General features: G+C 40.7%; 1 protein-coding gene and 1 pseudogene across 1 annotated transcript in view; both read right to left on the bottom strand.

Moving 5' to 3' along the window:
• Positions 1-26,520, bottom strand: part of ERN1 (endoplasmic reticulum to nucleus signaling 1) — a 120,089-nt gene that overhangs the window by 48,034 nt on the left and 45,535 nt on the right. The window contains exons 3-4 of the mRNA XM_021002504.2: positions 5,457-5,490; positions 3,882-3,954 (exon numbers count right to left, since the gene is read on the bottom strand). Coding sequence (XP_020858163.1) covers positions 3,882-3,954; positions 5,457-5,490 — 107 coding nt within the window. The remainder of the gene's footprint in view (positions 1-3,881; positions 3,955-5,456; positions 5,491-26,520) is intronic.
• On the bottom strand, positions 17,639-18,696 carry LOC110219286 (proteasome assembly chaperone 1 pseudogene; annotated as a pseudogene).

Here is a 26,520-nt window from a genome sequence, read left to right as displayed (position 1 = left end):
AGGAGATTAAATCTGAGTAGAAGGAACTTCCACTTGAATTTCAGGTATGTGTGTGGGGAGTCTTAAAGAGTTTTCTGCAGTAAATAACTCTCTACACATTTTTAAAAAAAAGGATGGGAAGTTTTGTGTAAAAAAAAAATGTTACATTATGGTGGGTGCCAAGAAAAGAATTTCATAAAAAGTCAAAAGTTTTAAAACTGTATTTCATCATAAAACTGCTTCTTTTCCCTTAGGTTCACAACTAACATCTGCAAACTCTCTAGGCAAACACCTGTTTCTATTTTATTTTTGGAATCCCCAGTATTCTTGAAACACAAAACAAAACAGGCTCTTTCTGTCGAGTATTGAAAAGTTCCCCTTAGTTCCAGACTTTAATAGATATTTTCACCTCTGAAAGGGCTTTTTCTTTTAATGTTTTACTGACATACTTCTCTTCTTTAAAAAAAAAATCACTCATTTCCCATTGACTCACCTTCCCCTCCCCACCACAATTCCTAATGGAGTAACCCATTGTGATAAATGTGTTCAGACTTTTTTCAGTCACGTCTGACTCTTCTTAACCTCATTTGGGTTGTGGTTTTTGGGGGGGTTTTTTTTGGCAAAGATACTAGAGTGGTTTGCCATTTCCTTCTCCACCTCATTTTACAGATGAAGATACTGAGGCAAACAGACTTAAGTGACTGGCCCAGGGTTACACAGCTAATAAGTGTCTGATGCTAGACTGGAACACAAGAAGATGAGTCTTCCTGACTCCAGGCCCAGCACTCTATACACTGCACCACCCAGCTGCCTTACCATGATAAATACAGTCAAATAAAGCAAATCAATCCATAGGCGTGAAAATGCACAGCTCGATGTTCTTATTGTATACAGACAGGCAGGAGGACTTTTTTGTTGATTGTTTTTTAAATTTTCTTTTTTTAAATTGTGATTTTAATCTTTAATAAACACAAACAGTTCAAGGTATAAAGAATAGAAAAGAGGATTTTGTAAGAAACTTTAAACTTCTGTTAATTGTGCATTTTTTAAAAGAAACAGATACTAACAAGGTAGTAACAAAATCCCTATATCCCCTTCAGAACTTTTTTTTCTCAGCATATTAAAAAAGTTTTATTAATGATCTTTTTGTCATATCTGTCACTGACAACTAATCTACCTTCCCTCCATGGTTTGCAGCAAATACATATGGATAAGCAAATTATATCAATACATTGGCCATGTCTGAGAACAAATGTCTCAGTTTAAACCTCGTCTGTCACCTTTCTGCCTAGAGGTAAGCAGAGGTTTCATCACCAATCTTTGGACAGTTGCAGCTACAGGCAGACTTTTGAGGTCTTTCAGAATTGTTTCTGTTAACGTTATTATTGTGGTCACTGTGTAAATTGTTCTCCTGCTTCTGCTCATTTCATTCTGTATCAGTTTATATGAGTCTTTCTGTATTTCTCCGAACCCATCACATTCATGATTTCTTGTAATTCCATTATATTCAAACATTATATTCAAACATTTGTTCAGTATTTCCCTATTAATAGGCTCCTATTTTGTTTCCAGTTTTTTTTGTTAAAAATTGCTGCTACAAATATTCTTATACATATGAGTGCTTTCCCTCTCTCCTTGATATCCTTGGGATACATGTCTATTAATAGTTCTACCAAATCAATGGGTATGTATAGTTTAGTGAATTTTTCTGCTTAGTTCCAAAATGGTTTCCAGAATGATTGAACCAACGATAGCTCCATCAATAGTGCATTAATATTCTTGTCTTCTCACAACTTCTCCCTACAATTCCTATTGTTTTCTCTTGCCATTTCTGCTAACCTGATAAACGTTACGTGGGACATTTTTGAGGAACAATTCTAGAGCTAATATTTCTAGAACTAAAATGAATAATAACTAGCATTTATGTAGTGCTTATACACGTTATCTTATTTGATCCTCACAACCCTGGCCTCCCAGGTACTATTATCATTCCCACTTTAGCTGATAGAGGTTAAATGATTGCCCAAGATCACACAGCTGGTAAGTGCCTGATGCAGCATTTGAACTCAGGTCATTCTGACTCTGAGTCCAGATCTCCCTGAACTGCACTACTTAGTATACTACGTATCTTTCATAATAGTAGGCATCTTTAGCCCCAATCTTACAGAAAAAGTTTCCATATTATAGATAATGCTACCTTTTGGGTTTTGATAGCTATCAGTTGTCATATTAATGAAAGATTAATTTATTTCTATGCTTCTTGTTTTTTTAAAAACATAAATGAGTGTTATAATCTTTTATTTGAACATAAATGAGTGTTGTCATGTTTTCTCTGTATCTATTGATAATCCTATGATTTTGATTGCTTCTGTTATCAATATGGTCTATTATGTTAATAGTTTTCTGAATATTGAACTGAACCCACGTTCCTGGCATAAATCTACTGTGATTATAATGAATAATCTTTTGGAAAGGTTGCTGTTAAAATGAGATAATTCTATTTGTAAAACATTTTGCAAATCCTAAAGCACTACATAAATGCAAACTATTATCATCATTCAGTGCATGCGTATGAAATACTGATGTCATTTCATTATTTATGGTGCCGTTAAATATCACGGAGCTTTCTTGTTTATCTCTTTTAGCCATGTATATCTTTACCACAGATTTTTCTTACGTTATGATTAACACCCCTGCTACTTTAAATTTGTCTCAGGCCTAAATAATTATACTCTAGTCCAGGGTGGGGAACGTTGGCCTTGAGGCCACATGTGGCCCTCTAAGATCCTCAAGTATGGCCCTTTGATTAAATCCAAACTTTACAGAACAAATCCTTTTATTAAGGGCATTATTTATTTATTTTTTTGCTGGCTAAGGGGATTTGTTCTGTGAAGTTTGGATTCAGTCAAAGGGCCACACTTGGGGACCTAGAGGGTCATAGGTAGCCTGGAGGCTATAGGTTCCCCACCCCTGCTCTAGTCATTCGGGCCACCCCTCTCATTTTTTGGGTAGTTCATCCCACTCACAATCATAGTGATGATTGTTAATTGTGTATTTCCCTCCATCATATGCTACTATGATGTTACCTACCTCTGTTTCCACCCCATTAATTTTACAAAAGATAGGAAGGTGGCAAAAATGGAATCATTACTAATAATGTATAATTAGAATATTCTCATCCTATTCCCCTACCCTTCCTCTCTTCATGCAACCCAGACTTAAAACTGCTAAGTTTATTTACTTTGCCTTTAATCCTGTCTTTATAATCTGTCCGCCATAATTGAAATGCTTTGGTTCTGACTTCCCTCCCCAAATTTACTGTCTCTCTTTCTTCTAGTCTCTACCTATTTCTCTATTGATTTTAGTATATTTCTACAATAATTACTTGTATGTATTATGTGTATGTGTTCGACCTTCTTTCTTCCCAGGCAGATAATTGTGAGGTTCTTGAGATACCACTTTCCCCCACCTCTACTATGTGCAGGACTAGGCACTGGAGATATAAAGGTAAAAAGAAACAGTTCCTACCCCCAAGGAGCTTGCATTAATCTTCAGATCAAGGGGATATTCTTTAGAATTAGAGTCCACACTCCTTCATATCCTCCCCACTCCCACAACCACCAAAGAGCACTGCTATTCTAAGTACTGATGACATATTTTAAAGTTCAAAAGCAATCACTTCTGTAGATCAGCTTTCTACAGGCTAAATCATGATGTGAAGAGAAATGTGGGAGGTAAGTAATCCCAAGGGGGGGATGTCAGTTCCACAATTGTGGTATATCCTTGATGCCTTCATCCATTTCTGTCACTAGCATCCCGCCAACAGTAATGCTACTCAGAGATCTCTGGCCAGTCTAAAGGTCTGGGGCTTCCAGAGTTATGCGTGAAGTCAAGACACTTACGGTCAGACCTTCGTTGTTCTTACCACCAAGTGTATACAGGCTTCCATCATTGGGGTCTGGGAGGAATGCAGGCCTGGGGGGAGGAGCGGCAAAAAAGAAAAAAAATCATTGATAGCTCAGTACATACACACTGACAGTCATTCAAAGGTACGGGCATATGCACGACCACCTCAAGGAGCTCACAATTTCATGGGGAAAAGATAGCAAATAAGTATATACAAACAAAACTGATACATGATAAACTGGAGATAATCACAGAGGGAATGTACTAGCATAAAGAGGGACTAGGCAAGGTAGTACAAATATGATTATATCTGTTTTAAAGATAAGGAAACAAGCTCAGAATGGTTGAGAGACCTGGCCAGTCACACAGTTAGTAAGTTTCAGAGGCAGGATTTGAACTCAGACTCCTGAACCCAGGAACTCCAACAAAAAGCACAGTGCTCTTCCCACCATTCAGTCAATAAATATTTATTAAGTCTATTAGGTGCCAAGCATTGTGCTAAATGCTAGGGATATAAAGGAGGCCCCAGCAACTGTGGTGGGTGGGAGGCCGAGCTAGATGGACCTTCCATGCCCCTCCAAACCCTAAGATTCTATGAATAAGGACAAGGAAAACCCATTAAAAATTTTTCAACTTGACTTTCATGTCCAACTTCAACATTATTTTTAAAAATCCAGTTATCTTAGGAACAGTACATAAACTCGGCTAGATCACATCAGTCTGTTTTTCTCTGAGCATTCATTTTTCTTTTCTTTTCTTTTCCTTTTTTTTTTAATTGGTAGCAAGATTTTGAAAGGGCAATAATCAGACACTGTGACAGAAAGGAAGATGTGTATCTGAGAGATACACAAAGCAGATGGAAGAGGACTGTCAAAGCAGGCGTCTAGGGAATTCCTACAAACTAATCAACAATTCTAAATAGCTCTTCAGTCATACAGAATCCCCTTGCAGTAATTAAACTTTTTTTTTTTAAGTTTTCAAGTTGTCTTTTCACCTGAAGTGAGAGTCAGCATCCAGCCTTCAAAGATTTTACAGTTCATTTGGGGATGAGGTAGGATGACATAATGGATGGTGAGCTGGCCTTGAATCTAGGAAGATCTGGGTTCGAGTCTTGACTCTGATACATACTGGCCATGCAACTGTAGGCAGGTCACCCAAGGCTGCTTTTGAACTCAGGTCTTTCTTGATTTCAAGCCCAACATTCTAATCACTGTACCACCTAGCTACCTCGTTCAACCTTCACTGCTTTAGGCAATGTTTTGACTGTAAGTTGCAGAAGAGGTACCAGAGGGAATTTCCTCATCCAGTAGTTTTCGTTAAGAAAGAAATCCCAGGTGCAGTCCCTATCTCCAACCCTATGGACATGAGAAAGGTCATTTTCACCTCTGATCACACTAATACACCCAAATTCTGGCTGGGAGTCAGCCCTCTTGTTGGGTTGGGAGTTTTTTGATTCAAACTCTGTTTCCTTTCATTGCTAGAAGGGGAGGGATATAAAGAGTCAGGGTAGGAGGCAACAAATTCAGACAAACCACACAGAAAAAAAAGCTGAAGTGAATCGGGAAACTTACTCTTCAACGTGAGTGGGGACTTGCAGGACTGGATCTGCACAAAGAGAATAAGAAAAGCATTAGGAGAGACTGAGTGAGACACATCAGGGTTCCTCAAAGGAAGACTAAGCAGCTCACATTTCTATGACACTTGAAAGTTTATAAAACACCTTTCTCACAGCTATTCTGAGAGTTACATTACCTACATCTCATTCCTCCCATGTAAAGAGGAAGAAACAAAGATTCAAAGATGTGCCCGGGGAGAGCATCAAAGCTAGGATGCACACTTAAATCAATGCACTTTTTACTAAACTGTACTGTTTCTCATCAGCAGCTACCACCGCTGATTGACTGAAGGATCAAATGAGATCACAGATGTGAAAGTACTTTGGGCAGAAAAAGATAAATATACTATCAAAATGGAATGAAAAGTGAGAATGGATCCAAAAGTCAGAATCACTGTGTTGTAGTCAAACAACTCACTGCCAGTGAAAGTAAGATACAACTTGGGTGCGGAGTTATGTACAAAAAAAAGACAAAAAAGGTGACCACCAGGTCCTAAAGCAGTCATAATCATCAACGGATAAAGGTTACTCAAGCAATAAGCCCCGGTGCACTTGAACAAATGGCAGATAAACGAGCCTTCAGAACCTAAATGCTAGTGATTTGTGACACAATATTGACTTTCTAAATATTAGGGGAAATTAGAGAAACGCAAGTTAAAACAACTCGAAGGTTCCACCTCACACCCATGAGATTGGCAAAACTGATGCAAAAGGAAAATGACAAATGCTAACGAGGCTATGGGAAAACAGGTACATTAATGAAATATTAGTAGAACCAAAAACTGGTCCGGCCATTCTAGAAAACAGTTTGGATTTATGCCCAGAAAGCTATTAAACTGTGTATACCCTCTGACCCAGTGATACAAGTGCTAAAGAGATAAATTCAAAAGTCTATATCCAAAGAAAGAGGAAAAGGGACTCATCTGTACAAAAATATTTATAGCAGTTATTTCTGTGGTAACAAAAAATTGGAAAAATGGGGGTCGGGTGTGGCGCCCATCAAATGAGGAATGGCTAGACAAGTTATGGTATACGAATGGGATGGATTACTATTGTGCTACAAGAAATGATGGAGATAGTTTCCAAGAAACCTGAGAAGACTCACATGGAATGATACAGAGTGAAGTAAACACAACCAAGAGAACATTTTATACAATAACGATATTGTAAAGACAACTTTGAAAGACTGTCAACACAGTGATCAACCATAACTCCAGAGGACTTATGATAAAACAAGCTACCCACCTCCAAACGGAGAGGTAATGGACTCAAGAGTATAGACTGAGGCATTTTTTTTTTAGCATGGCCAACGTGGGAATTTATTTTCCTCAACTATACATGTTTATAATAGGAGTTTTGTTTTTCTTGCTTTTTCAATCAAAGGGAGGTGGGGGAGCGGTGGAAGGTAAAGAAGGGAGATTTTTGTTGATTGAAAAAATGTTTAATTTTTAAAAATTATGATTATTAGGAGAGTAGAGACCAAACAAAGGTAGCCAGATGGCGCAGTGGACAGAGCTCTGGGCCTGGAGTCAGGAAGACCCGAGTTCAAATCCAGCCTCAGACATTTACTACCTATGTGACTCTGAGCAAGTCACTTAATTCTGTTTGCCTCAGTTTCCTCACCTATAAAATGAGCTGGACAAGGAAATGGCAAACCACTACAGTATCTCTGCCAAGAAAACCCTAAATGGGGTCACAAAGGGTTAGGGTGATGACTGAACAACAACAGGAACTGAATATGTGATTCCACTGGCATAGGGAACTTCCAGATGAGAAAACTCCCTCCACCAATGTAGGCTGGCACCTTCTCTCTAATTTATAGTTTTAGAAAGTTGCCTAGAAGTTAAGTGACTTGCCCAAGATAACACAACCAGTATATATCAGAGGCAGGACTGGAACCCAGGTCTTCCTGGCTTTGAGGTCAGGTCTCTATCCTTAACACCACGTTCCCTCTCTCATTTATAAATATTACCAGAAATTACCACATGGATAAGCAAAAAAAAACAACTATGGATTAAGAATCAGTTTCACATTTGTGGCCACCAAAACATTTTGGATTTCTCCCTTCTTGAACTCTTCAGATAACTACTTATCAGTATGGGGGCATTACCAAGAAAGGGCTTGGTCACAACCCCTTTAGGTAAGTCCCAAGACAGATCCATGTTATAATCTCTAAAGTTCTTTCTTACCTCTAACTTCCCAGCTACCAGCTCCAACCCATGCCACCTCCAATCTGGCCCTCATCCCTCTACTCCTCTCCAAAATAAATTTGAATTCCTCCAGGGAGGACTCCCCCCCCCCAAGGGGATTTCACAGGTGACCTTTCACTTTATCTTGCCTAGCATCAAGCCTCCATTTCACCTCCTTCCCAACCACCAGCTCCAAACCATGTTGCTTGAGCATCCCTCTTCTAACACATGCTTTCTAGCTCCCCTTTATGTAATGTCGTTTCCCATTAGAATGTAAGCCTCTTGAGTGTCGAGACTGTCTTGCTTGCTTGTATTTGTATCACCAGAGCTCAGCACAGTGCCTGGCACGTAGCAAATACTTTATTGTTCAGTCGTGTCTAACTCTCTGTGACCTCATTTGGGGTTTTCTTGGTAAAGGTACTAAAGTAGTTTGTCATTTCCTTCTCCAGCTCATTTTACAGATGAGGAACTGAGGCAAACAGGGTGAAGTGACTTACACAGCTTGTAAGTATCTGAGCCGAGATTTGAACTCCCAAAGATGAGTCTTCCTGACTCCAGGCCTGGCTCATTATCCGCTTTGCCATGTAGCTGCCCATAGCAAGTACAGAATAAATGCTCTGTCTAGCTGACTACCTAAAGGTCTATGGCTGCAGCAATGTGTGTGCTTGGGGGAAAACGGGCAACAGAAAGCACATGGTAGTGTCATATGGTGGTCACTTTGTACCCAGGATTCTCCTTCAGTGAAATCTCTCTCAAGCCCTCTCACATACTGACTTTGCTTCCAAAAGCCCAGCTCCCATGGCACACAAACATCACAACAACAGATGCCCACCACACCATGTGTACTCCAACCAGGCCTCGGGCAGCAAAACAAACAATGCACTAAATGATGAAAGGCATGTTTTAAAAAAAAACACCAGGCAATTATTAGCTTGCAGTCTAAGTAATCTGTTTATCTTTTCCATCAATAACCTCTTGTACACTCACCAAGACTGACTGATGCAAGAGGAAGGAAACCCAGGCACATACAGTCACCCTACTGAAGCAGGCCAGAGCTTTCAAGGCAGCAAAGAAACCGCAAGATTGTAAAGGTAATTGGCTTCTCTTTCAAAGAGCACATGGCAATCCAAAAGGCAACTAAATGCATCCCCAATAAACAGACTGAGTGGAAGAAAGAAACCCAGAACTCCTATGAACTCACCAGGGGAGACAAGGAGGTGGAGTTGCTGACATTCTGGATAACTGACCACAAGCCTGCTCTGCCAGAAGACTCCTATTCACATGGAAAGTCTCCTAAGTCTCCTACTTTTCTATAGCTTATATACTATAAAAGGAGGGAAGGAGGGGGAAGGAAGGCAGGAAGGCAGGAAATAAGGCAGAAGGCAGGAAGGAAGGAAATAAGGCAGAAGGCAGGAAGGCAGGAAGGAAGGAAATAAGGCAGAAGGCAGGAAGGCAGGAAGAATGGAAAGAAGGAAGGAAGGAAGGGAGGGAAGAGAAAGTTATATACAGCTTATATAGAGAAAGGCATCTGAGACAGAGGTCTTAGGTCTAAAACTTGCTTGCTGTTTGTCCTTCATTCTCAAAGAGGACCATGACATCAGGAAGGTGATGCCATGATGTGCAAGTGACTTGGATTTAAGTGAGACAGGGCTGTGCAAAGCCACCAGCCTCACTTTCTCCTCCAGAGTCTTCTGGGTCCAATGGCCAGATATGGATCAGGAGGACTGGAGATGATGGCCCAGGATGCGGTGGGAGAGCTTGGCCTTTTCAAGCTAAGGTCTTTAACGGGTCTCAGTTTGACTGAGGTAACACCCATTCAGTGATTACAGCTTAATAAAAAATGAGGCAAAGATTGGCCTCTAAAACAACGTGATGCAGAAAGGCCCTAACTGGGATATAAGACATGACAGTAATAACAACAACCACAACAACCACAAAAACAAGAAGAATACATTTATATAGCGCTTAGATAGCATTTATATACCACTTTAAGATTTGCAAAGTGCTTCACATATGTTATCTCATTTGAACCTTAAAACAATCCTGTGTACTATGATTAATTATAGAATTAAGAACTGGAGGGGATCTCAGTTTATCTAGTACCAGCTTCTCATGTTATAGATAAGGAAGCTGAAAGTCAGAGGGTTAAGTACCTTGCCCCCAAATTTAATAAACATCATAGCCAAGAGTGGACTCCCCCCCCACCAAAAAAAGCCCTTGCACTCCTAATTCTGCACTCTCCATCATACCACTTCTGAAAACTGCTGCCAACATGAAAGGAAGGAAGGAAGGAAGGAAGGAAGGAAGGAAGGAAGGAAGGAAGGAAGGAAGGGAGGGAGGAAGGGAGGGAGAGAGGGAGGGAGGAAGGAAGGAAGGAGGGAAGGAAGGAAGGAAGGCAGGAAATAAAGCAGGCAGGCAGAAGGAAGGAAGGAAGGAAAGGAGAGAGGGAGGGAGGGGGAAGGAAGGCAAGAAATAAGGTAGAAGGAAGGAGCGGGGGAGGAAGGCAGGAAAGCAGGAAATAAAGCAGGCAGGCAGGCAGGTGGAAGGAAGGCAGGAAGGGAGGGAGAGAGGGAGGGAAGAGAAAGAAAGAAAAAAAGGAGAAAAAGAAGTGAAATGAAAAAAGAAAAGAACATTATTAAGTGCTTACTGGGTACCAAATGGTATACTAAGGGCTAGAAATAAAAATAAAAAATTGAGCGACAGTCTTTGCGCTCAAGGAGCTTATATGGGGAAACTTCGTAAGGGAATATCTAAAAGGTGGGAGCCAGGGAGCAATTGTTTTGGTTTGGGAAGCCAAAGAGACTATAAATGGAGCCATGGAGGAGTTGATCAGCATGTCCTTTCTAGGAGCAATGGCAATGCTGGTTTCATTACCATTCCAGAGCTGGAAGGTAAGGGGTCAGAGGGAGGGGAAGACACACTATGTCCAGAGGTAGGTAGATGTTTAGGTCTTGTGGTCCAAAAGGGCAAAGACAAAGCACTGAATGGCAAGAAAATGACCACAGTGGGTTGTGAAACATGGTGGTAGCCAGCCATGAGAAATATTCATGAACCAGAGCAGTATAGGTGCCAGACTGGGAGTTCCTAGTTAAGGGTTAAGGGTTAAGTTCCTAGTAAAGTGTTAAGCTCCCCAGGAGGGCAGAGTGGAAAATGGCCAGGATGGAATGTACTGGAGGATTCTAGGGATCACTGCTCCAGTGTTTAAGAGCCATGATTTTCTGGCTTAGGAACTAGTCTATCCAGTCACCTAAGAACCTCTCTAGCACAAGAGATGTGTGATCCAATAAAAAGAACAGTGAATTTGGAGCCACAGGACCTAAGCTGAAATCCTGGCTCTGTGCTATGACCTAGGTTCAATCACTTAACCTAGCCCCATTTTCCTAATCCAGACCATGCTTCCTTGGAGCCCTTGGAGAGGTATCACGGCATGGTGGATAGGGCACTGAACTTTGAGCCAGGAAGACCTAGGTTCAAATCCCACCTCACACATTTACTAGCTGTATGACCTTGGGCAAGTTATTTACCTTCTGGGTGACTCAGTTTCCTCATATGTAAAATGAGGAAGTTGGACTATATGGCCAACCTAAGGCCCTCTCCAGCTCTAAATCCATCATCCATCCACTCTGTGGCTCTGCTGTTTCTCCCCATCCTTGAGCAGCACCTCTGGACTGGACCACCAGAAAAAATATATCCAGTCCTCCTTGGGGGAGATTATCCACCCAGCTTTGGATTTTCTGCTTCAGGCTGAGCTATCTGAATTGGTGAGTAAGTGCAAAATTAAGTAGCCCACTCTATCTAGCTAGGCTCAGACCAAGCGATTCTTTACATCCCACTGAGCCACCTACCTTCATCATCTTGCCATGTTTCCTGTTACTCTCTCTCCCCACTTTCCAACTCTTGTCTTTAGGCTCAGTAATAAAATCAACTATCACACGTGTATATACATGTATATACATATGAAAGTTGACTATATATATTTGTCATATATTATGTGCTTATATGTGTAAATATAAGGTCTTTGAGAGTAGGGTTCGTTCTATTCTTTGTTATTTGTAACTCTAGGGCCTGGCACATGCTAGGCACTTAGTAAATGCTAGGTGATTATCTGGTGAATATGACCATTGTTCTTAGAAAGGGCATGTCAATCAACTGTATAATGTATCAACTCAATGTCTCTATGACTCCCCAGACAATCCCTTCCTGACCTCTTGTCCTATATTTGTGTTGCCTCTCCCTATTAGGGATATAAACTCCCTGAAGTCAGGTCAATGGTCTCACTTTCGTAATTTAAAAATTTAATTCATTTTATTTTCAGTTCCAAATTCTCTCTATCTGGCCTACTCTACCCATTGAGAAGGCAAGAAAAACAAAATCCACTACAAATATGTATAGTCTTGTAAAACAAAATCTCCCATTAGCCGCATCAAAAAAAGAAAAAAGAAAAGAAAAGAAAAGAAAAGAAAAGAAAAGAAAAAAGAAAAGGAAAGAAAAGAAAAGAAAAGAAAAGAAAAGAAAAGAAAAGAAAAAAAGAAAAGAAAAGAAAAGAAAAGAAAGAAAAGAAAAAAGAAAGAAAGAAAAGGAAAGAAAAGGAAAGAAAAGGAAAGAAAAGAAAAGAAAAGAAAAGAAAAGAAAAGAAAAGAAAAGAAAAGAAAAGAAAAGAAAAGAAAAAAAGAAAGAGAAAAGAATATGATTCAATCGGCAGTTTGAGTCCAACAGCTCTTTATCTGGAAGTGGATAGCATGTTTCAAGAGTCCTTTGGAATTCTGCGTGGTCATTGTTTCATTTTATGGAATTGTATCACCAGCACTAATGTCTGGCACAAAAAAATGCTTAATTCTGGTAGCTACTGTCTACAGACTTCGAGGATCTTTCTTTCCTTCTCTTTCTTTCTTTCTTTCTTTCTTTCTTTCTTTCTTTCTTTCTTTCTTTCTTTCTTTCTTTCTTTCCTTCTTTCCTTCCTTCCTTCTTTCTTTCTTTCTCTCTTTCTTCCTTCCTTCCCTCCTTCCTTTCTTCCCTCCTTCCTTCTTTTCTTCTCTCCTTCCTCCCTTTCTCAAGAGTGAACCAGAATTTATTAAGCACTTAACTAGGTGCCAACCACTGCTCAAAGTACTAGGAATACAAAGAAGGTAAAACAGTCCCAGCTCTCAGGGGGCTCATACTCTTTTTCTCCCTTTCTTTCCTCAGTGAGTGCTTGGCTCTCTGTCTTTCTTCCCCAACTCCTTCCCTGACTGGGGACTGCAACACACATACTGATATTCCCTAAGGTCCTAATTCCTCAATGTATTCATTTCCCATGAGCTTCTCTTCCACCTCACCACAGCAAAGCAGAGAAATCATCATACACTTGATTTCGCCTTCACTCATCAATGTTCCACACTCATGTTCATGAATTCTGAAAGTCCTATATCTGATTGTAATCTGTTGGCATTCCACTTCTCTCTCTGCCTTGAAACCCTAAACTTCATTCATTGTTCTCACTGGAACTTCCAGTTCCTCAACCTCTCGTTTGTTCCCAGGCTATCAAACCTGCACTAGCTATACTCTCTTCCCTATCTTGACCCTTTAGTGAACCAGTTCTACTTTACATTGTTTTCATTTTTATAGTTCTTTGTCCCTTTATCCTATAGAGAAGACCTTGCCCTTCCAAACCTCAGCCTTGGATTACTCACAGCTATTGAACCAAGCTAGAGAACAATGATTCTGACTGGGTGCTCTACAAGTTTATGTTACATAATCTCACTTGGGCCCTCACTGCAGCAAGATAGTCCTTTTACATCTCCCTAATCAATTCACTACCCCACTCCCCACAGCAACTCTTCCAAACCTTTTCATCCCTCAAGTTTCCTATGGGCTGAGAGTCATTTGAAGTTCAAGGATAAATAAAATGGTGGGAACTGGTAAGAGAGAACTTTGCCTCATATTTTACTGGAAAAAAAAATTGAGGCTATTCAAAGAGGGCTCACTCTTCTCTCTTCTCACATCATTCAGAGGCATTCTGCCACTATCTTCTCCACTCATTTCACATGAAGACATAGTCTTTCTCCTAGCCAAGGAAAAACCCTCTACATGTACAAGCAATCCCATTCTATTCTGTCTTCTTCATCGGAATGCCCACTCTCTTATCCCTACTCTCTCACAAGATCACTGAAGCCATGGGAGCAGATGAGATCACCAAGTAAAATACTGAGGGAGAAGAAAAGAGAACCTAGGACAGAGCCTTGGGGGACCCTCACTGTCAGCAGGCATGAGGTGGATGAAGATCCAGCAAAGGAAATGGAGTTGTCACATTGATACTGGAGGTAATAGTGATGCAGAAGATGTCATGAAAACCTAGAGAGAAGACAGTATCAAGGAGAAGAGGGTGATCAACAGTCTCAAAGGCTGAAGAAAAGTCAAGAAGGATGAAGACTGAGAAAAGGCCATTGGATTCGGCAATTAAAAGGTCATTGATAATTTTGGAGAGAGTCGTTTTGGTGGAATGATGAGGCTGGAAGCCCCACTTCTGAGTCAAGAAAAGAATGACAAGAGAAATGAAGGCAACTATCCTGGGTGGCCTTCTCAAAGAATTTAGGCACAAAAGACAGGAGAGATATGAGATGATAGTGTGGATGGTTAGATCAAGAGAGGGTTTTTTGAGGATGGTAGAGACAAGGGGTATATTTGCAGGCAGCAGGGAAAGTTAGACTAGACAGACAGATAGACAGATAGATAGAAGGACAGATTAGAGACAGATATCTCTAAAGTTCTCTGGTTTTCAAAATACTGTACATAGTAACCACAATATTGTATGATGGTCAATGACAGCTATTCTCAATAATACATTGATCCAAGATAATTCTGAAGGACTTGTGATGAAAAATGCTATCCATCTCCAGAGAAATAACTGATGGATTCTGAATGCAGATTGGAGCATACTTCTAAAAACTTTCTTTTCCTTGATGTTTTGGGTTTTTTTTGGGGGGGTGTCTGTGTTTTCTTTCACATGACTAATATGGAAATGTTTTGTCTGATTGCACACTTGCCTGACTGTACATGTATAATCTATATCAAATTGCTTGCCTTTTCAATGAGAAGGGATGGGAGAGAGAAAAAATGTCTAAAAAATGAACATTAAAAATTATTTTTACATACAATTGGAGAAAAATAAAATATTAAATTAAAAACCCAAAATAGTAAATGAGCAAGGTGAAATCACAGCAGAACCAGAAGAAATAAAAAGAATAATGGGGGGGAATTGTTTTTACATGTAATTGGGGGAAAATAAAATATAAAATAAAATAAAACTGCCACAACATTAGGAAAAAAATATATCTGTGGTTTTGTCATTATGGGCTGGCATGAGAACTCTGTCCATATCCACCCAAGCATAGCAGACTTCAATTTAGTATATAAGTCCAAGGGACAGCTTAAGGTATAGATATTAAATGACTTGCCTCAGGTTATACAATTAATAAGTATCAGATTCAACCTGAGGTAGTACTCCTGTGACTTAGGCCTGAGGTCCTCTAATGCATTAGATTCAGTTAGAATGAGTACTTGGCCAAGCATCTACAATTAGCACAGTGCCTGGCACATATTAGGTGCTATATAAATGCTAGCTATTAGACATCTTACACTCAGACTACTAATGCAATCCAGTCTCAGTTACAGTCTCATACCTCTGCCTCAAAGCACAGCAAATATATCTCATCTTTAATCTATGGTTGTAATGGCTAAAACTCCTATAACTTGAAAGATAAATCTCCCTACAGGTCCCAATTACCCCATTAGCCAGAATCTGTGGGACAGGCAACATATTTTATTCATCTCTGTATCCCCAATCCCCCAACAATGCATTTCATGAACAAATGAATGAATGATCACATACTTAGGAAGCAAAAGTCAAGCAGCATTCATTTACCACTTTCTATAAGAAAGAGAATTTCCTGTGTGTAAACCTTTCTAGAGAGATAGTTAGGGCCGTAGAAAAAATAATGGTCTTGGAAATATTCCATGGTAGAAACACCGTAGTAAAACAGATGGGAGTATGCTGGTAAATGTTTAACAGTTGGCTCTCCAAAAAAAAAAAAAGTACATAGGACACACTTTTAAGTTTAAACTGTATTATTAACATTTTCTCCATCACTTTCTCAAGTCTAGATGATCAAAAAAAAAACCAATAAATCAAGCCTTGGTTTATAATGTTTGCCAATTTGCAAGGTATAAATGCTCACACTGAATATTTGACAATAAACTCTCAAGAGCTGGTATAGGTTGACTCTAGCATATCCCTGGACAGGCACACTTGTATATTGAATTAGCCCAACCATTATAGAAAATAATTTTTTATATTATATGAGAAAATTCAATAAATTGTTCATAGCCTCTGACCCTATTCACTAATGGGCTATATTTATCCCTAAGAGGTAAGTAAAAACCAGAGTGAGAGGTACCATCTATAGTAAAACATACATAAAAGTACTTTTTTGTGGAAGCAAAAAATGGAACCAAAATGGGTGCCCATCAAGCAGAGGATGACAGAACAAATGGCAATATATGTATATAATGGAATTTTATTGTGCCATAAGAAACGATGAACATGAGGAGTTTGGAGACACTTGGGAAAATGTCTATGAACTGACTGAATCATTTATATTAGAAATAATAGAATAATTTTACATATATATGTGTGTGTACATATGTATGTATTTATGTGTGTATATGTATGTGTACATGTGTTTAGTATGTATAAATATATAGGTGTATACATACATGAATTTGTGTCTAATGGTAGTCATCCCTAGAGCGACAGGGGGGAAGGGAAGGAAGAAAAAAAGAAAAAAAAAGAAATTTACATGATAACTGATATATATTTGGAGGCAACAGCAAGCAAGTTGTACATGGTAGATTTGCAATTTCATGTGCAATCACCTTTTTTTTAATTGCACTACATTATGGAAATGGCTTGTTTTGGTCCCTGAATTAAAAATAAAATACATTGAAAATAAATGAACTGACTGAAGAAAGCAGAACCAAGAGAACAATATACACTATAATCACAACAACCTAAAGGTGAACAACACTAAAAACACCAGAATTCATATTAATGCCATGACCCGTCATGATTCCAGAATGCTGATGATGAAACATACTTCTAAGTCTTCTTGGTTGAGAGGCAGTGGCCAGCAGGCATTTATGGAATGTTGTATATTCCATCAGATAGAGTTGACCTGTCAGTTTGTTTTACTTAACTGCTTTTCATTGTGACAAGGGTGAGTTCTATGGTGGGGGAGGATTACTCAGAAATGACAGTGATGTTTAAAAAACAAAAAAGGAAACATCAACAAAATTTTTAAAGAAAAAGCATTGGTCTTGAAGACATAGCCTTGGACTTGGAAAATCCAAGTTTAAACCCTGAATTCAGTTGAACTTGAGCCAGAGGAAGTAGCTTCACTCTGAGCCTAAATGTTCACATCTGTAAAAGGGCAATAATACCAATGCTATTGGCCTCCAGGATTACTATGAGTAAAGTGGATAAAGAGTTATCACAACATGAGGTATCAGTAATAGCATAGTGAAGTCCTTTTCTAATGCCTCATTGCAGGGTACAGGGAACCCTGAGGTCTTGAAGGCCAAGTAAGAGAAGCACATGGTAGGAAGGATTTGCATTACAGGCTGGTGACTGTGTCATCTGAGGACCAACCTAGGGAACTTGCTGGAGGGCTTGTATTAGTAGGAAGGCTAGCTTCAAGGAGTGGAATCTTATCAGCCAGACTAATTCACAAAGAAAACCTACCAAATTATAAAAGGCACTGCAATCTGCATTGATTGTGGGAGTACTCATCCCCGAATTACTGAAGTCAATTTTATTATGGTGGGAGTAAAGAATAGCTCTACAGTTGTTCTAGGTTCCATTCATCCATGCTCAACAATTTTTCAATAAATAATAATTCATATTCCTAATAGCACTTGAAGATTTACAACGCACTTTTTCTTTACTTTAAAATAAACTCTTTATTTTGCTTTCTTCCACTAGGTAAATTAGTTAGAACTACAGGATATTTCTCTTTCTGCCACTCGCACCCATGACTTTCAAAAATCAATACAAAATCACGTGTAGATGTTGCTCTGAATTTCATTTGTTGTCACCAGTTTCTTCAGTATCTCTGTACCATGGGGAACATTCTTAACTAATCCTTTCAAGCTTTTTGAACCAAGTATTGGTTTGAAAGCGTCAACTGTAACTAGGTCTCATTTCATTATATCAGTATAACACAGGTATAGAATTGCTGGAATTTTCCACACTTGACAGTAACTCAGAACTGCAGCAGGAAGATCATGTATGATATTTGGCTGTTCTAAAAGTGTACAGCAGGCAGCATCTTGGAAACTCTGTGTTTTTATATTCAGTCACATGAGGAGAAGTAAGAATAGTTTATCTGTAAATTTCTATTCGGGGAAGAACCAAACCTTTTCAAGCCATTGATATTGTTGATCTTCAGCAACATAGCAGCTACACTGACACAGGAAAACTAGGATCTGACTAGACGGTAGAACACACAAAAGGCATCTGTTAGGGAAAGATTTGTTGTATCTATTGTTCTGCACCCTTCATTCCATAGCTTAGTAGATCCGATTTCCCCCAAGTTTCTGAATTCAGAACAAATGAAGACAAAAATGCTACCGCGTTATTTTCTATTGCCATTATAAACTTCGAACATGGATACTGCTCTAGCAGGGGAATTTCCAAAGATAAGTCTGTCTGCGTTTGCAGGACCTCTCTACTCGCTTCCTCTCGAGCTCGCGCCGGACCTCTCGGTCCGGGTTTTGGGGCGCCCAGAGCTCCTCCTCGTCTTCCTCCTCCTCCGTCACCGCTCGGGACCGCACCTTCACCACCTCCCCGAAGAAGGTGGCCGCCATCTCGCCCGCGGGCCTCCGGCCGCTGCCTTCAACCGGCCAGCACCCCTCCCCCTCAAGCAAAAGGCTCAAAGCCTTCCCCGCGGAGCCGGGGAAACTGGCCTCGGCATCGCCCAGTCTCCGCCCGCAGCGACGCCGAGAGGCTCTACAAAGCCCTTCTCCAGCAACACATAACAACAGCAACACCTTAACTGCTTCTACCAGTGGAGCGAAAAGCAAGGCACTACATTTTTCCAAAATTTGAGGCACTGATCCAAACACAAGGGGGACGAGGAATAAGCATAATGCTTATTATGTGCCAGATACTGTGTTAAGTGTTTTACAAATATTATCTCATTTGATCCTTCTAACAACCCTGAGAGGTAGTAGTAGTACTAGTAGTAGTAGTAATAGTAATAATAATAGCTAACATGTGCCAGAAATCGTGCTAAGTGCTTTACAAATATTTGATCCTCACAACAATCCTGAGACAAACACAGGTTAAATGACTTGCCTAGGGTCACACAGATATTAAGTATCTAAAGCCAGATCAGGGCAGCCAGGTGGTGCAGTGGATGGAGTGCCAGGTCTGGAGTCCAAAAGACCCGAGCTCAAATTTGGCCTAAGATATTCACTAGCTGTGTGACATTTAGCAAGTCACTTAACCCTGTTTGCCTCAGTTTCCTCATCTGTAAAATGAGCTGAAGAAGGAAATGGCAAACCATTCCAGCACCTTTGCCAAGAAAACCCCAAAAGGAGTCACAAAGAGTTGGACATGACTGGAAAAATTACTAAACTAAAAAGTCGCATTTGAATTCAGGTCTTCCTGATTCCAAGCCCACCCTGCCTCAATGGAACCTAAAGGCAAAATATACTCCAGTGTGAATCCTGTTGCTTTCCATTACCACTAGCATCATCTCCCTTCTTAAAGACAGGTTTATCAGAAGAAAGGGAAAGAACAATACTAAGAGGTGACCAAACTCTGACAACATGAAATGAAATGACCAATCTGTCTCAGAGAGAAGATTAAACACACTTCCCTTCCCTCCCCTGAAAGGTAGGGGGCTGTGGGTATGGAATGCGGTATACACTGGTAACCTACCCCCTTACCCCTTGTCCCAGGCTGGGTTCACTGGGCTTTTCTTTAATGTAAGGGAAGGTTCAATGGGGGAAGGGAACTGGAGAGGAGAATGACATATATAATTAAAATAAACAAATCGATAACACTTGAAAAAAAAAGACTTGTGTGGTTGGGAAAGTATGATTGGTGATAAGTCAGCTAAAAACAGGAAAAGGTCTGTGGTGAGACCAACTAAAATTTCAAGCTATCCATGCTTGAGGCTTCTCCTTTTGGGTTGGCTTTGGGCAGATTCTCTCCTATAGGAAGAATGAAAACGCCTTTGATTACAGAAGCTGCAAGAACAGTGTGCTCACTAAGGTGGTCAAGGAACCTCAGAAAATCACTGCTGGCCACAGACGCTCATGAGCATTTTTGGGACGTGCTGCTCCTGAAACGGTATCTTGATGAGCACTTTATAAATGAAACTCAATGAGTTTTTATTGCCCCCCTCCTGTTTTTTTTAAAAAGCACAACCACATAACAGAACGCCCCAATATAAGCAATAAGGGCAACAAGGGACCAAATGATGAATAAGCTTCATCACAACTTGGGGCAGCATGCAGTACATTTTGTGGAAAGAACATTTGACTTGGAATCAAAAAACCTGGGCTGTTGCTGTTCTTTTTTTTTTTTTTTAAATCTTAGCTCTGTCATTTACTAGGCACCTTATTTGGAGAAAAGTCTTAGCCTTAGTTTCCTCATCTGTAAAATGGATACACTGTCTACCTCACAAGGTTACTGTATCAAGTGAGATGATATCTATAGAATGCCTTGTAAACCTTAAAAAAAAACATTATAAACAGCTAAGTTGTTAGATTTTAAAATAGCAAGTTGCATAGTTATTATTACAAATCAACTCATTCAAGTTCTGCTGCAGATTCAGAGAACACATCAAGCAGAAGCCAAGGGTCCATACAATCCCCAAGTCTGCTCTGCTAAACGTCACCAACTCCTTTACCTGAACCTCCTACAGCCTGGTTTCTAGGCCTCTTCTTGTCTTGGTCATTCAACTGAATGTGACACTCTATATTTGGTCTGACCAGGAAAGAGGACAGTGAGACATGGCCTTGTTCATTCATGTCTGACTTTCCGTGATCCATTCGGGATTTTCTTGGCAGAGAAATTGGAGTGGTTTGCCATTTCCTTCTCCAGTTCATTTTACAGATGAGGAAACTGAGGCAAACAGGATTAAGTGACCTGCGCAGAGTCACATAGCTAGTAAGTGTCTGAGGCCAGATTAAAACTCAGGAAGATGAGTCTTTTGATTTCAGGCCCGGTGCTCTATTCACTGAGCCACCTACCTATCCCTGACTACAGTCCACCTCCTTCTAGGTTTATCTGTATGTGATTATAAATATAGTACTTCTTGGCCAGAACATAAAAAATAGTCTGGGAAAACAGTCTTACTTGTCTTTTCCTGAACCAGGGCTCCATGTGACTTCCTGGTAAACTCCACACCCCACTGCCTCCCTCTCTTCCACTTTACCCCTCTTCTTAATACTGCCCTTATACAGAGTCTTTATCCATTAGAATATAAACTCATTGAAGTCAAGGACTGTCTTGCATCTGTAACCCCAAGGCTTAGCACAATGCCTAGAACATAGTAATTGATTACTAAATGCTCTATCCATCCGTCCATCCACCTATCTAATTATCATTATCATTAAAGTATCATTAATATTAAATTTGATTACATGCATTTATTTAGGGAGATGTATAGCATGGTGGAAAGAGTGCTAAACAAGAAAAACATGTGCTTACATCTCAGGTGTAACATTCATTAAATATATAACACGAGGAAGTCATCTAAGACTCAGTTTCCCTCCTCTGTAAAACTGATAATATTTATACCACCTACTTCTCAGGACTGTTGTGAGTAAGGTATTATACAGCAATTTTTATTAATATTATGTTGTATGGTAAAGACTTATAAACACAGTAGGAGTTTGGAGAAGAGATCAGTAAAGACTAGAATAGTCAGGAAAGATTTCATAAAGAAAGTGGGATCTAAGGGCAGCTAGGTGGCGCAGTGGATAGAGCATCGGCCCTGGAGTCAGGGTGATCTGAGTTCAAATCCAGCCTCAGACACACACTCACTAGCTGTGTGACTATGGGGAAGTCACTTAACCCCAATTGGCCTCATAAAAAAAAAAGTGGGATCTATGCAGAGCCTAGATACATAGGATTTGCTTAGGAAGAGGGAAGAGAAAAAGGCACTACAAGGCCCTAGGATCATATATTTAGAACAAGAAGGGACTCTAGGAATAATCTCAATTGTTCCCTCCCCGCAATGTCCCATTCCAGATCTGCCTAGTCTTTCCACTGTGCCCTATGGAAATCCTGTTCCATAACTAACATACTTTCCCTTTAGACCTCTGCCCCTTATACTTCTTCTAACACCTGGCTCTCATTGAGACCTGGCTCTCTCCAGACAAAAATGCATCCCAAGCCTTCCTTTGTACCATGTTACCTGACTCACAGGTCCCACAAAGGGACCTGGAATACTCCTTGCCTCCCCCCTCGCCTTTCAGATGCTCCCTCTATTGCTATCAATAAGCAACTTCTCCCTGATGAGTATCACTTCCCAGATATCAGGACCCAGAAATAAGCTCTGGAGGGCTTAACCCTTTCAACTCTGAAATGCCTGTCCTGAGTCCTGCTCTCCTGTTTGGGGAATCCCTCACATGGTCTATTATATCTAGCCTGGCTCCAGCTATGCTTCACTTCTTTCCCGGGCTCTCTTCCCATCTTGTCACCACATACATATATTCTCCTGCCCCCTGCCTCTTTAAGTTTTCCAGTTAGGGAACCATGATGAAACCAGTATTGCCATGGCTACTGAAAAGGATGTGTCAATTCGTTCCCCTATGGCTCCACTTATCATCTCTGTAACACTTGTAGAGGGAATTATGATTTTTATTATAATCAATATGATTTGTGTAATGAATATACCAATAGATTTGATTTTTCAGAATTGCCTCTCTTGTGAGTCAGACTTACAATGCAGCTTGAAAAGCTAAATCAAACTTTTGATAATGGTCAAAATCACTGGCATCCTTCTGCCTGTATGCCTGAAGCGAAACAAATCAAAGACTGTAGTTCCTGTCACAGAACTCTGGCCCTGTGACCCACCATGTAATGACCTCCAAGGACTTGGGCAATATTGCTCCCATAGGACTCCAGAATTATTGTATTGTCTTCCATTTTGGGGTTTGTCGTGGGAAACCGGTCAAGCCCAGGAAAACATTATTTATAATCCACCTTCCCTCCTATCTTCCCACTTGTGATTTATGTATATAATCTCTGCCTTCACTTCAGCAAGGTGGAATTCTGATCAGGAGAATTCCCAATTTGCAAATCTGTTCCTCATAATGAAACTAATTAATTATACAGCTACCTAATTACTGGCACTTTGTCTTTGGCCTGCTGCTCCATCATTCTCAGGTTAGAGATTGGCTCAGTAAAATTCTGTTAACACTATCCAAACCAAAACATACTGCTCTCCTATATATTTTTTCCACCCCTATTAGAATATAAGTTCTTTCATTTCAGGGATTGAGTTTTTCTGTTTGTGTGTTTGTGATTTGGGGGGATTTTTATTCCCAGCACTTAGCATAGTGTTTAGCACATTTCGGGTGCTTAATAAATGCTCATTCAGGGCAAATAGGTGATACAGTGGATAGAGCAGCAGCCCTGGAGTCAGGAGGACCTAAGTTCAAATCCGGCTCAAACCAGATACTTGACACTTACTAGCTGTGTGACCCTGGACAAGTCACTTAACCCCAACTGCCTCGCAAATAAATAAATGCTCATTCATTAATTCCAAATCTATCACCCAGTCCAGATCTCGGTGGCTGTTATCTTACCAACACCCAGGATAGTCTTCCTCTTCACTCAGTGAATCCACTGCTTTGGTTTAGAGTCTCACTTTCCACCAGTCTTCGTTGTCATACTAGGGAATTTCAACATAGATACACACATGTTCCAGTTCCCTCAAACATCCCCATTCCCCAGTCTGTTTAACTTCCAAAACTATTCCTTCCCTCCACCTCACATACACATAGACATGCTTATACCCTTGATCTTGTTCCATTTTCGTGACTACGAGCTCTGAAATGCCTTCCTCTGCTCAAAACCTCCTATAATTCCATCTTTCCCTTTCTCTTTTTCCTCCCAAACCTATTTTTTTATCCTCTGCTTGATCTGCAATCTCATCAAGGCCAAGCCTTCCACAGGTACCCTTAATTCTAACCCCTCCCATCTCCTCCAGTACACTTCCCCAGTCATTATCTACTTTCTCTAAACTTCCATCTCTCCTTATCTACTAGTTTCTAAGAAACAGGGCACAAATTCTCCAACCCTTTAAAAAAACACACACACCCCAAATCCCACCACACCTGCTAACTCCTGTCCTGTATCTGTCTTCTCCTCCTAACCAATTTCTTTAAAGAAGCCCCCTCTACTTCATCTCCTCTCAACTCCCAGTAAATTGGCTTCAGACCTCATCACTCAATTAAAAATGCTCGATTCAAAGTTACTCTTGATCTCTCTCTCCCTCCCTCCCTCCCTCCCTCCTCTCTCCCTCCTCTCTCTCTCCCTCCCTCCCTCCCTCTCTCTCTATCTCTCTCTCTCCCTCCCTCCCTCTCTCTCTGTCTCTCTCTCTCTTTTCTCCCTCCCTCTCTCCCTCCCTCTCCCTCCCTCCCTCTCCCTCTCCCTCTCTTCCCTCCCTCTCTCTCTCTCTCTCTCTCTCTCTCTCTCTCTCTCTCTCTCTCTCTCTCTCTCTCTCTCTCTCTCTCTCTCTCCATTTTTTTCATTTTGGGGAGGCAATCAGGGTTAGGTGACTTGCCTAGGGTCACACAGCTAGTAAATGTCTGAGGCTACATTTGAACTCAGGTTCTCCTGACTCCAAAGCAGGTGTTCTCTCCACTGCGTTACCTAGCAACCCCATATCCCCCCCCCATGATCTCTTAATTGCTTCTTAATCTTCGCCCTCTGGGACTTTTCTGCAATATTTAACTCCTCCCAGATATTACCCCCTCTCTGGGTTTTTCTGATAAGTTTCCCTCTCAGTCTTCCTTGTACTTGTCTCACCGCTCCCCAGTCTCCTTTGCTGGAGCATCATCCAAGTCACGGCAGCGAGGTGGCGCAGTAGTTAGAATGCCTGGCCTGGCAGGCCAGAGTTCAAATCTAGGCTCAGACACTGACTAGCTGTGTGACCCTGGGCATGTCACTTAACTCTGTCTGCCTCAGTTTCCTCATCTGCAGAAGGAAATGGCAAACCAGTCCAGTATCTTTGCCAAGAAAACCCCAAATGAGGTCAGAAAGGGTCAAACACAGCTAAAAAGGCCCAACAAAAACGATGATATTTAATTATGGCCACTAATTGCGCATGTGCTCCGAGACTCTGTCTTCTGTCCCCTTCTCCCTCTACATTCTCTCTTTTGGTGATCTCACCAGCTCCCACGGCTTTAATTGCTATCTCTACACACACACACACACACACACACACACACACACACACACAAATACACATATACAAATTATTCCCATGTCTACATATCTAACCAGTCTCTCCGGAGCTTCAGTCCCACATCACTTACTAGATATTTCAAATGGGATGTCCCACAGGCATCTGGAACCCAAGAGGTCCAAAACTGAGCTCATTAAATTTTCCACAAAGTCCTGACACGCTTCTGAACTTTCCCATCACTGTCAATCGCACCACCACGCTCCTGATTAACCACGTTATCAAGCTCGATGTCAGCCTCAATTCCTCACTCTCATTCACCCCACAAATCCACTGCCACATCTTGTCTTGTCTGTCTCCACAACGTTTCTCATATAGGCCCTCCCTCTTAACTTATACAACCATCGCCTTAGATTAAGGCCTTGTTACCTCTCACCTAGATTACTTTGACACTTATCTGGGCTCTCTGCCCCAACCTGCTACCAACCAGTCCAATCCATTCTCTATGCAGCTGCCAAAGTGACTTTCCTAACATATGTGTCTGATCACGTCCCCTGCTTTCTCAATAAATTCCAGTGGCTCCCTATTACCTCCACCATCAGATAAATACTCTGTTGATCACTTAGAGCTCTGCACAGCCCACTCTATTCCTACCTTTCCTGTCTTCTTACATATTTCTCCCCTCCACAAACTCTGAGATCCAGCCACACTGGCCTTTCTATTCTTTACATATCTTCTCCATCACCAGTTTCCACCCCTTTGCACTGGTTCTTCTTTATGCCTGGAATGCACTTCCTCTTTACCTTTCCTCAGGGAATCCCTGATTTCCTTCAAGATTCAAGTCAGTGCCATCTTCCCGGAGCCTTTCTGGATCTGTGCCCTTCCCACCTCCAACCCCCTCCCAAGCTTCTACAGCACTTGCAAAGTTACCTTGTATTCATTATGCATATACTATTTATATGTTTACATGTATGTGTGTTGTTGCCTCAAATAAAATGTGAGCTCTGAGTGGATTAGGACAGCAAGAGGTTGTTGGGAATTGAGTGAACCATGCTGATTACATCTTGTGACTCAATTCTGGAGCTAGCTCAGTTCCCTTCCTATTCAATGATGGGTGTAGTCCAACTTCTGTCTTGTAAGAAAACTTTATTCAATTGTGGGAATTGTGAGAAAACATTACTGCATTGTTCAAACCTAGCCTGTATGGCTCTACCGACTGCTTAGAGACCCTTAATTAAGGAACTAGGTTATGCTGACCAGAAACCCAGTCAGATCCAAAGACTGATGCAAGTTTTCTCACAATTATACATCTCAAGCAACCCATAGGTTTTATCTAAAAACTGGCCCTGTGCTGTTCAGTGTTATTGTT

This window comes from Phascolarctos cinereus, unplaced genomic scaffold (assembly GCF_003287225.1).
Source record: "Phascolarctos cinereus isolate Bilbo 61053 unplaced genomic scaffold, phaCin_HiC Scaffold_5;HRSCAF=322, whole genome shotgun sequence".
Lineage (NCBI taxonomy): Eukaryota > Metazoa > Chordata > Mammalia > Diprotodontia > Phascolarctidae > Phascolarctos > Phascolarctos cinereus.
The sequence above is the reverse complement of the archived record's forward strand: the minus strand, read 5'-3'. Positions and strand labels throughout refer to the sequence as shown.